Here is a 12,471-nt window from a genome sequence, read left to right on the forward strand (position 1 = left end):
CCATAGCAGACATAATACAATCTACTTAAACGTCATCAAATATGAATATAGCAATTTATAGAAAGTGGAAGTTATACAATATTCAAAATAATTCTCACTTAGGTACTGCCAAAAGTATTTTGAAAAACCATCATCTGCATGAAGTGATTAGTTAACATATGTGATCATTATTAACTTGTCTGATTTACATGTAGAGTGAGAGAGGTCAAGTCTTGAAGTTAGAAAGACCTAGGTTCAAATCCAGTTTCTGACACATAGCTATGTGACCATAGAAAAGTGACTGAACTTAAACTTTGAGTACCCCAGACAACTCTTCAAGATTCTAAGTTACATTAAAACTTCACATCTGCTTAGTAGCAGTAGTTTCCACACAGGAATTTTCCACCTTAATGAAATTACAAGTCTGGATCAGAGAATTTGTAACATAACTGAGGAACTTAATTTAGAAAAGCTAAATTTTTTAAAATTATGACACCCTTACAACCTGATTTCTAACCTCACCTTGACCAAAATCGCTCTCTCCAAGTTATCAACAATCTGCCAATGGCTGAATTCAATGGCCTTTTACCAACATTCAGCTTTGACACCCATGATCATCCTTCTCTCAAGTATTCTCAATCTCTTCTTCCCCCTCTTCTGCTTTTGTGGCTCTTTTTTGGTTAAAACCCCACACCTGTCTGATGATTCCTTTGCAATATATCATTTATGCATGTTATTTGCCATGTCCCCTAATTGTGTGTATATCCAAGGTTATATCCCCTGGTAATCTCTCATCAGTTCCTATGGTTTTCATCATTTCTATACAGATAACTCCTAAATCTACATACCAATTCTCTCTCTACTATGCTTCAGTCCATTATCTCCAAATATCTGCTGTCTATACTTGGGATGTACCATAGGTATCTTAAGCCTCCTCATCCTAATTTTCCTATTTTTTTTCCTGGGCATGATCATCTTTTCAGTCAATTCACATTCATAATCTGAGTCATCCTTATCCTTTCACTCCCCCTCACTCCCCACACCAATTCAGATGCCAAGTCTTTCATATCCTGCCTCCAAACTTTCCCATCTAACCCTTGGGGGCAGCTAGTGGTACAGTGGATAGAGCTCTGAGCCTGGAATCAGGAAGTTGTGAGTTCAAATGTGACCTAAGATATTTACTAGTTATATGACCCTGGGAATGTCATTCTGTTTGTCTTAGTTTCCTCAAGTGCAAAATGATAATTATGATCACACCTACCTTCCAGGATTGTTGCTGTCAAATGAGAAAGTGTTTGTAAAACTGCTTAGCAAGGTACCTGGCACATCAGAGGCACTATATAAATGCTTATTCTCTTCCCTTCCCTTTTTCTACTTTCAGACTCTCAGCTCAAATCCTAATTGATTTTCTCTTGGACTTTTGCCAACAGCGTGATCCCAGTTCTTTTCCGTTTCAATTCATCCTTGAGCCAGCTGCCAAAATCACCTTTCTAAAGTACAGGTCTGATGGGGCTTCTTCTCTGCTCAAGAATTTCCTGCAACTCCTTTAGGTTAAAATTCAAACTTCTATTTGATGTTTAAGGCTAGCTTCACCTACTTCTCATAATTATTTCACAACACTCCTCAGGTACTCCAACCAAACCAAGCCCCTGTTCTTCCCCATCTATGACACTTCTCATCTTCCTATGTCCCAAGCCTGGAATGCACTTACTCACTTCTGCCTCTCAGAATCCCAAGCATCCTTCAGAACTCAGGTGGAGTTGTCATTCCTGATCTTAGATGACTGTATAGTTTATATTTACTTGTATGTATACACATCATATCACTCTAGGAGAATGTATGCTCTTTGAGGGCAGGGACTACTTCCATTTGTCTTTCTTGCATGCCTTACCCATAACAGGCCTTTAATAAATATTTGAGGAATTGAATTAAAATTGTCAGTTACTCACCAATTTTCACCCAAAGCCTCTCTTGCTCTGATCTGTGTACTGCTTGCTTCTAGCAAATGCTCCAGGGAAGTAACTCCTTCTTTTGTTTCAGGGACGGGTAAGGAAGGAAAACAGGCTTCAAATATTCGTTCAAGGCGGTTTAGTAATGCTATCTGCATCAAAACAACCCCCCAGAAAAAATATTTTCATTTTTCTAAATGAAATTACCTCAATTTCAAAAAGAAGCAATATTCAGTGTGAAAAATTTCAAATTATAAGAACATAATTCCCAATCATGCTTATTCTTTTCTACATCTTAATGTACCCTAGGCTGATTAAAAAACAAGACCAAACAAAACAAAACAAAGCGACAGAATTTGTGAATGCTTTCCCCACAAGATTTAGGATTGACTAAAAGGGACCTTGAGTCATTTAGTCCAATCCCCTCATTTTGCCAATGAGGAAACTGAGGTCCAGAAATAAAGTGAGTTGTTCCAAGGTATACAGATAGCAGAGTAGGGATTTGAACCCAGGTTCTCTGACTTTAAATCCAGGAAGGGTTCTTTCCTCTGTCCTGTACTTGGAAAAGCACTGGGGATTTCTGTAGTGGAAATAAGAGACAGTGTGCTTTAGCACAGTCTTCAATTTCAAATTTAATGACACAGTTCCAGTCCTGACTGCCTACTAGCTCTATGATCTTTAGAAAGTAACTTACATTCTCTGGAACTCAGTTTCATTGTGAGTAAAATGAGGGGGTTGAATAAGATGATCTTCCAGAGTCCACTAAATAATAGGGGAATACTTCAGAATCTTTTCGTTTAACATATATGCCCTTTCAACAGGCAGCTTCAGGACACACTCCTCCACTGGAATTTGGGCTCCCAATCCTGTGATGCTGGACTGATTGGTGAGCATTCACCCCATCTTGCGTGGTTGGTCTCAAGGCCACTGGGCCCCTTTCAGTTTCCTATCTCTCTGAGAACAGCAATCAACTCAACACTACACTACGCTACGCTACAACTCCTCAAAAGGATGTGTTGTGTTGACCATTCATTCTATGGCTCTAATCACCATTCAGGACATCCCTCTTCAAACCCTGATGGCCACCACTCCCCTGTACCTGCTCTTTTTACGCATTAGAATGTAAGCTCCTTGAGGCTGGAACTGTCTTGCTAGCTTTGTATTTGTATCCCTAGTCAGTCAATAAATATTGATTAAGCACCTCCTACGTTTCAAGCAATCCCTGTGCTGAGTGCCAAGGATTCAAGAAGCTCACAGTCTAATGAATGAGTTAACATGTAAATATCTACGTACAAATAAGATCTATACAGGGTAAGCAGGAGATAGTAAACAGGAGGGAAACACTAGAATTAAGGGTGAGAGGAAAAAGCTTTTTTGTAGAAGATGGGATTGTAGGTGGAATATGAAGGAAGCCAGGGAAGTCAGATAGTAAAGATGAGGAAGGAGTTCATTCCAGGAATAGGGGAATGGCCAGTGAAAATACTGTCAGGAGTGTCTTGTACAAGGAACAGTAAGAGTATTGAAGAGTACGGGGGGTAGGAAGGGGAGGAGAGAGCCAGGTTATAAAGTTTTGAAAGCCAGAGGATTTTATATTTGATCCCAAAGGTGGACAGAGAGCCACTGAAGCTTATCAAATGGGGGGAGACATGGTCAGATCTACACTTTAGGAAGATCACTCTGACAGCCAGGTGAAGAGAGACTTGCGGCAGACAGACTAACTGGCAAGCTACTACTACAAGAATCCAAGCATGAGGTGATAAGGGCCTGCACCAAAATGGTTAAGAGGGTGTACATGAGAGATGTAAGAAGGTAAAATTTAGAGGCCTTGGCAACAGACTGGATATGAGGACAGGAGGTGGAGGCAAGGGAATGAAGAGTCAAGGATGACACATAGGTGGCATGAATGTTCAGTAACATGGAAATCACCCTCAATATTATCAGGGAAGGTAGGAAGAAGGGAGAGTTAGTAGGGAATGATAATTAGTTTTGGACATAACGAATTTAAGATGCCTACAGGACATACATTTTGAGATGTCTAATATGCAGTTGAAAATGTGCAACTGAAGGTCAGCAGAGAGGGGAGGGATGGATAAGTCAATGTGAGAATCTCATCAGCAGAGTTGCTAACTGAATCCATGAGGCCTGATGAGATCACCAAGTATAGTAGTATGGGGGAGAGGGGGATAAAGGGCCAGGGCAGAGCCCGTAAGTCACCCATGGTTACTGGGAATGACCTGAACGAAGGAGGCAAAGGAGACTAAGCAGTGGTCAGATAGGTAGAAGGAGAACCAGAAGACAGTAGTATCCTGAAAATCTAGAGAGAGGAAAGAAATGAGTGTAATCTACATTGTCAAAAAGCTGCAAAGGTCAAGAAGGATGAGGACTAAGAAAAGGAAATTAGTTGTTTTTAAAGAAAAGGTCATTTAAGAGATTCTTAGTAACTTTGGAGAGGTCAGTTTTAGTTGAATGATGAGTTGGAAAGCCAGATTGTAGAAAATTAAAAAGAGAGTGAAAGGATAGGAGTTTAGCCACAAAAATGAGAAGAGATATGGGACAATGGATAGCAGGGATGGATCAATCAAGTGAAAATTTTTATGAGGATGCGGTACACATGGGCAAGCATGTCACTAGGCAAGCAGGCAGCAGACAGGGAGAAGTTGAAGTGAGAGAAGAGGAAAGATAGAGGGGACTATAAAAGGAGGGATGGAATGAGACAGGTGCTAACAGGTGCTTTTTTTTTGTTTATTCATTCATACGCATTTGAATTCTGGAAACATGTTAAAGATACATCCAATACCAGCAGTTGAAATTAAACAAAGAAGATGTTTTAATCGTCCAACATGGAGGCAACTGGCCATAGCATATAACTGAGTGCATTCTGAACCAGACTAAAATTTAATTGGGAAATATTTGACAAAACAAATAAAAATACAATACACAACACAGATAATGTGAATTTGTAGTTTCCTAAGTTGATATGTAGTTCACAGGATCCATTTCAATTTGATATCACTGCTCTAACATATACTAGCTATTTAATAGTTCCTGTAATACAATCTATTAAATGATGTCTAAGGTCCCTTTTAGTTCCAAATCTTCTACTCTCACGATCTCTTAAAAACAAAATTTTCTTGTATTATTCTAATTGTTTATATTCTCTTTTAATATTATTTGTTAAGCCAAACTGTGCAGTAAGCTGCACAATTGTAATGGAGCAGAGAGAATAATGACTTGATATCAGAAAATCTGAATTATAGAGTTTGAGATTTGTTATGTATTAATGGGTGACCCTATACAAGTTTATTTTTATCTCTTTGCCCTCGATTCTTCATCTATAAAGTGAGAATAATACTTCTGTATCACCTATGTTTAGGTTTACTTTGAGGAAATAATTGCATAAAGAATGCTTTGTAAACCATAAAGAACCATGCAAATGTCAACCAATAATATTATTCTTGGGCTTTGGCAAATTCCTAAGTAGACAACCATTCCCTAACAAAACTGATGCATGTTCCCTAGTGCCCATTTACCAAGATTAAATGAGTAAATTTCCTGGCTTTTTGTCTATATTTCTTAATAAATTTAGCTTTAGATGATTAACTCAGATTTGTTTAATGCTACTAGTTTTACCTTACACGTGATTTCTTTAATTTCAATTGTAAATATTACACTCAGCTCCAAATTCAAATTTTTTTTGTCTGAAAATGAACTACTACAACATAATGAATCTGACTACTACCTTATATTATATTCTTTTAGTCTACAATAGTTCTATTAAGATGGGCTTTTTCAACTGCTTTATCCTTTAAGATAGTATCTTTAATATAGGGAAATAATCCTACAAATGGGGAAAACTTTGGACTTAAGATCCCTGGATTGTACAACTTGAGTATGTCAAAAGGTTTATTCTCTTCAACAGGGAGACACAAAGTCAGCTCTAAAGGGATTAGATAACTTGTCCAATTGAAAATATGATGCAGCCTTTGCTTCTCCTAGACAAAATAAACAAAATCCACATACATATATATGGCTCTCCAAATTGTAATCTGTTTATTAGAACTAGATCTCTCTGGTATTTCAATACTCTAGTTCCCTCTCCAAAACAAGTAGAATGAGAAGCTGGGCACAAGAAGAAGAAAAAATGTTAGAACACGTGGTTCAAGATTAAGAAATAGAAGTCTGAAAGCTTATATCTAAGTCAGAGGCCTTAAGCCAGTACATCATGAATACCTTCTTCCAATCAATCAAGTATTCATTAAGTGCCTACTATGTGTGAGGCACTGTGTAAGGCAATTCGGATACAAGCATAAAGAATTAATCCCTCTCACAAAGAACTTATATACATACAAAAAATACACAGCATACATATAAAGTTAATAAATAAAAGCATGTACAGAGTGTTCAAATACAAGGTAGCTTGGGAGAGAGGCACTAGCAGTTGGGGAGGGGGGAGCTGGGGGAGAATGAGGATTAAGGAAAGTTACTTTGGCAGAAAGTGTGTAGGATGGAATGAAATGGTGAGAGGCTTAAGCCAGGGAGATCAATTAGGAAGAAGCTATTACAATACTCTAAGGGAGGGTTAATAAGGACTAAGGTTTTGGAGAGAGGAGGCTGGATACAAGAATTATAAAGATGTGGCATAATGAACATCAAAGGGTAGTACCAACAACAAAAAATGAAGCTGATTAAATGTTGACAGGAAATGACTTGTTACTAATGGAGGAAATGTGAAAATGAATTACCTATTGAAGTCAGATCACTGATTTGTTAGAACAAAAATTAAAATAAACATCAAATAACAAGGATAAAGACAAAAATGGTACTATGGGCAATTACAAAAACTCAAACCTGACTAATACAAACAAGTTATCAATATCAAAAACCAGAAAATGGATACAGGAAAAGTTAATCTTGCAAGAAAACTTAGAGAAATCTCAACTAAGCCAGATCTTCCTAAGTGCATTTATAAATAAAAGGAGAATGAAAGATGAGAATTGTAATTTTTTACTACCTTTTTTCAGTATATGCAAAAGTGAAGTTACTATACTTGGAATCTTAATGCCTCAATCCCTAATGTTGTATATGAAAAGATCAAAATGACTTTAAAAAAATGAAGTAGGGAAGAGCAGCTGAATTGGACCAAATGCATGGAGCCAGCAATTCTGAAAGCACTGAAACATCCCCCAAAAGTAATAATTCAACTTTTGCTAAAAACTTCTAGTCGAGGTGGAACCCTTTACCTCCCAAGACACTCCACTCCACTTTTGAGAACAGGTCTAATTATTAGCAAGGCTTTTTGTCACGCTGATCTGAAATCTGCCTGGCTGCACCTTCAATCTACTACTCTTAACTCTGTCCTTCAGGGCCAAACACAACAAATATAATCCATTATCTGCACATCAGCTCCTCATATATCGGAAGGCAATAATTACGTGTCCCTTAAATCTTCTCTATTCCAGGTTAAACACATATTGCTCCTTCAACTGATTCTCTATGACATATGTAGTTCCTATATCCTTTACAATCCTTGATAAATCTTTTTTTTTTTTTAAATCAGTGCTTTTCATAAAATTCAAGATTCCCTATTCCAGTGGCTACAGGAAAATAAACTGGGACTTTTACTTCTATCTTTATAGAAAGAGGTTTCAAAGGTTAATGGGGGAAGCAAGCTGAACTTCTAAGTAGGCTATTGAGTACTGTCAAGAATGATTTTGTGTAGAAAAAGTGACATAAAAATTTACATCCAGGAATTCTATGATAAAAAAAGTGGCTAGTTAAACATATGAGAAGAGCATTGGGGGCCATGGAATGTTAAAAGAACTAGATAAAAGACTTTTAGCACAGTAGGTGCTAGTAGATTCTCTTGGGAAAATTTACTGGAGACAGTAACTGAACCAAAAAAATGTTAATGGGTTGTGATCAGCACTGGAGGGAGTACCTAATGTCAGTAATATCATAGATATGTTGAAGAGTTTACTAAATAACACTATTTGTATTATTACATTTTTCTATAACACAAAACTAAATTAACAACCAAACAGGTTTTATGGAATGTTGATTACCATTAGCAGGCCTTTCTCCTCTACGAATCCTACCAAAAACCTCTAACCTAAAACCAGGGGAGGGCGAAGCTAAATACAAGGGCCTTGGAATAATATTTTCCATATGAAAAGATCTCCCCTCTCATCAGATTTACCATGGTTTTTCTTATTTATCATTTACCATTATTTCTTATCCTCTGCATGGAATTCCGGGTTCCGAAAAATAAAAACCACAACTGACTGAATCTGAGTCAAGCTACAGGAAAAGGGTTGCTATTATGCCTGGCAGCACCCAATAAAACTAGGGAGTAGAAAAGGTGAAGAAAACTTTGGTCATCTATCTTACTCCTCTTCATTCAATGGGCTCTCAAGATAGGAATTATTATTCAGGGAGCCAATAGAGAGTCGGGAAATGAATTATAAGAGCTGGGACATAGTTACTAAAAGACTAATTTTGAGCAAAACCCACCACATTAGGTTGCAAAGATATGGAATTAGGATTAAAGTCATTATACTAATTATAGCATATCATGATATTTCATTATATATGATATGTTTATGCACATATATGTATTATATATACACAAATCCTATCCCAATGTCTCATCATGATATGAAAGTGATGCTGGGTTCTCAAATGCTATGCAAGCATTGCACAAGCCCTGACAGGTTCTACCATGGTGACAAAGCTTTAAGTATGATCCTAGTAATAAACAAAGCCTGCTTTCCAAGAACTAGAATAGCTAAGTACTGAGAGGCTCATCACCAATATGCTGTCCATTTGGTGATGAATTCTTTAATAATGTGTCAAATAAAGAAAAACTACAAAATCCCTCTCAATTCTATGAGGCCCCTTTCTGTACTGCTGGAAAAAAGAGAGATTGGAGGAGGAGCCAAGATGGCAGAGTAGAAGGATGGACCTGTAGAAGCTCTCCTCGGACAGCCCACAAAATATCTGTAAAAAATGACTCTAAACAAACTCTAGAGCAGCAGAAGCCACAAAACGACAGAGTGAAAGAGATTTCTAGCCCAAGAGAGCCTGGAAGGCCGACAGGAAAGGTCTATTGCAGGGGCTCAAGCAGAGTGCAGCCCAGCCTCAGCCATGGCGCAGCAGGGACAAGACTGAAGCAGGTCTAAGGGGGCGGAATCCCCAGCAGCAGCTGCAGTTCCCAGATTACTCAACTCACAAACGCCAAAGACAGCTTCAAAGGTCAGTGAGAAAGCTCTTTCACTTGGGTAAGAAGGGAGCAGGGTCTTGCCCTAGCCCCAGGTGGCCCCTGGTGGCAGCAGGGTCCATTTTTGGAGCCCTCCACCTAAAGACCCTGGGGGAACTGAGCTGCTGATCTGGATCTCAGCCCTGAGGGGTGGTCCTGGGGTGAAGAGGAGCACTGGCTGGTGGAGGCTCTGGACAGGGAATCCTACTCGCAGATCCTGGGCAGAAGAGTGCTTGTGGCTGCTCTCAGACCAGAGAGCAGGCCAGGAGAGGAATTCCCTTGATTGTGCCACCTTGGAGGAACTGAGAACTTACAAGTTCCTAGAGTATACCCTCGTCTTGACAAAGGACTCAAAAGTCAAGTAACTGGCTGGGAAAATGCCCCAAAAAGGGAAAAAAAAATAAGACCATAGAAGGTCACTTTCTTGGGGAACTTCCTCATCCTTTGGGATGAGTAAGAACAATGCATACCACCAGAGGAAGACATAAAAGTCAAGGCTCCTGCATCCAAAACCTCCAAAATAAATATACAATGGTCTCAGGTCATGGAAGGGCTCAAAAAGGATTTTGAAAATCAAGTAAGAGAGGTGAAGGAAAAATTGGGAGGAAAATTGGGAGCAATACAAGAAAATCATGAAAAGTGAGCCAACAACTTGCTAAAAGAGACCCCCAAAAAATGCTGAAGAAAATATCTTTAAAAATAAACTAACTCAAATGGCAAAAGAGACTCAAAAAGTCAATGAGGAGAAGAATGCTTTAAAAAGCAGAATTAGTCAAATGGAAAAGGAGGTTCAAAAGCTCATTGAAGAAAACAGTTCTTTAAAAATTAGAATGGAGCATATGGAAGCTAACAACTTTATGAGAAACCAAGAAACTACAAAACAAAACCAAAAGAATGGAAAAAATAGAAGACAATATGAAATATCTCACCGGAAAAACAACTAATGTGGAAAATAGATCCAGGAGAGACAATTTAAAAATTATGGGACTACCTGAAAGCCATGACCAAAAAAAAAAAAAAAGAGCCTAGATATCATCTTTCAAGAAATTATCAAGGAAAACTGCCCTCATATTCTACAACCAGAGGGTAAAATCAATATTGAAAGAATCTACTGATCATCTCCTGAAAGAGATCCCAAAAGAAAAACTCCTAGGAATATTATAGCCAAATTCCAGAGTTCCCAGGTCAAGGAGAAAATATTGCAAGTAGCCAGAAAGAAATAACTTGAGTATTGTGGAAATACAATCAGGATAACACAAGATATAGCAGCTTCTACAGTAAGGGACTGAAGGGCTTAGAATATGATATTCCAGAAGTCAAAGGAACAAGGATTAAAACCAAGAATCACCTACCTGGCAAAACTGAGTATAATACTTCAGGGGAGAAAATGGTCATTCAATGAAATAGAGGACTTGCAAGCATTCTTGATGAAAAGACCAGGGCTAAATAGAAAACTTGATTTTCAAACACAAGAATCAAGAGAAGCATGAAAAGGTAAACAGGGAAGAGAAATCCTAAGGGACTTACCAAAGTTGAACTGTTTACATTCCTACACGGAAAGATAATATTTGTAACTCTTGAAAGTGTTTTCATTATTTGGGTAGTTGGAGGGATTACACACACACACACACACACACACACACACACACACACACACACACACACATACACACACACACAGCACAGGGTGAGTTGAATAGGAACAGATGATATCTAAAAAAATAAAATTAAGGGGTGAGAGTGGAATATATTGGGAGGAGAAAGGAAGAAATGGAATGGGGCAAATTATCTCTCATAAAAGAGGCAAGAAAAAGCTTTTTCAAGGGAGGGGTAAAATGGAGGAGATGAGAGGCAAAAAGTGAAACTTATTCTCATCGCATTTGGCTTAAGGAGGGAATGCCATGTACATTCAATTTGGTATGAAAATCTACCTTACACTACAGGAAAGTAAGGGAGAAAGGGATAAGTGGGGGGGGATGACAGAAAGGAGGGTAGTTGGAAGGAGGGAGTAATTAGAAGTAAACACTTTGTGGGGGGCAAACTCAAAAGAGAGAATAGAATAGGGGGCATGACAGGATGGAGAGAAATATAGTTAGGCTTTCACAATATGACTTTTATGGAAATCTTTTGCAAAACTACACATATACAGCCTATATTGAAATGCTTGCCTTCTCAGTGGGGATGGGTGGGGAGGGAGGAAGGGAGAGAAGTTCGAACTCAAAAGTTTTAGGAATGAATGTTGAAAATTGTTTTTGCATGCAACTGGGAAATAAGAAATACAGGTAATGGGGTATAGAAATCTATCTTGCCCTACAAGAAGAGAGAAGATGGGGATAAGGGAAGGGAGAGGTGTGACAGAAGGGAAGGCAGACTGGGGGAAGGGGTAATCAGAATGCAATGGGGTGGGGGGAAGGGAGAGATGGGGGGAAAATTTGGAACTCAAAATCTTGTGGAAATGAATGCTGAAAACTAAAATAATTTTTTAAAAAAGGAAATAAAAAGAGAGGGTAAAAAGAGAGGGGCAGGACAGGAGGTTAAGAATCATACAGTTTTTATATGGTCTATAAAGTTTAACTTGGTTCTTGGTACTCTAAGAGTAAGATCCTAAGTGTGAGGAGCCAGTAGATAGGGAGAAATTGAAATTTAAAGAGGATGATAACAGGGGCAATCTGTTGAAAAAGACATGACATCAAGGGTGTATGTTGAAGAGTTAGTTTGGAAAGGAGAAAAGTCAGCTCTTCATCTGATACAGTAGTAAAGGAAGAACAGAGAATAACACCAGAGGCACATGAGATGTTAAAAGGGAAAAGAGAGAAGTTAGATGTGGTGTGTTCTAGAGATGATAGGAGACAGCCCAAGTGCTCCATAATGTCAGAAAAACCTAAGGAAGACTTCCAGTATGTTGGGTAAACCTCCTGTGGCTAAATGATGAGAGGACATGGACAAAATTTACCCAAGATGAGCAGGCATCAGCTGTTTGCAATTGGCATCACCGGAGTTAAGATGCAAATCAATGATATCACAGATCCACTTGAGTATGAAATATATGCAATTTGGATCACTGACCTACTTGTATATTAAATTAAGTTTAAGTTGATGATAATTTAGTCCTGCCACTCTCTTGAAAGTATGCAGGGTGACAGCCAGTAAGAGCTCCTAAGCAAAGCATTTTTCTGATTCTTCTAGTCCAGAAGGATCCCAGAATGCCCAATTAATGCTGCTTAAACAACAGTTGAAGAGTCCTTGGTACTCTATAAATACCAGCGTCCATATTTCACTCAAATTGGA

General features: G+C 38.4%; 1 protein-coding gene across 2 annotated transcripts in view; it reads right to left on the bottom strand.

The window, feature by feature from the left end:
* Positions 1 to 12,471, bottom strand: part of AFTPH (aftiphilin) — a 93,742-nt gene that overhangs the window by 31,096 nt on the left and 50,175 nt on the right. For both annotated transcript variants that reach the window (XM_072635411.1, XM_072635410.1), the window contains exon 3: positions 1,929 to 2,080. In XM_072635411.1, the coding sequence (XP_072491512.1) occupies positions 1,929 to 2,080 (152 nt within the window). The remainder of the gene's footprint in view (positions 1 to 1,928; positions 2,081 to 12,471) is intronic.

Source organism: Notamacropus eugenii, chromosome 1, assembly GCF_028372415.1.
Source record: "Notamacropus eugenii isolate mMacEug1 chromosome 1, mMacEug1.pri_v2, whole genome shotgun sequence".
Taxonomy (NCBI): Eukaryota; Metazoa; Chordata; class Mammalia; order Diprotodontia; family Macropodidae; genus Notamacropus; species Notamacropus eugenii.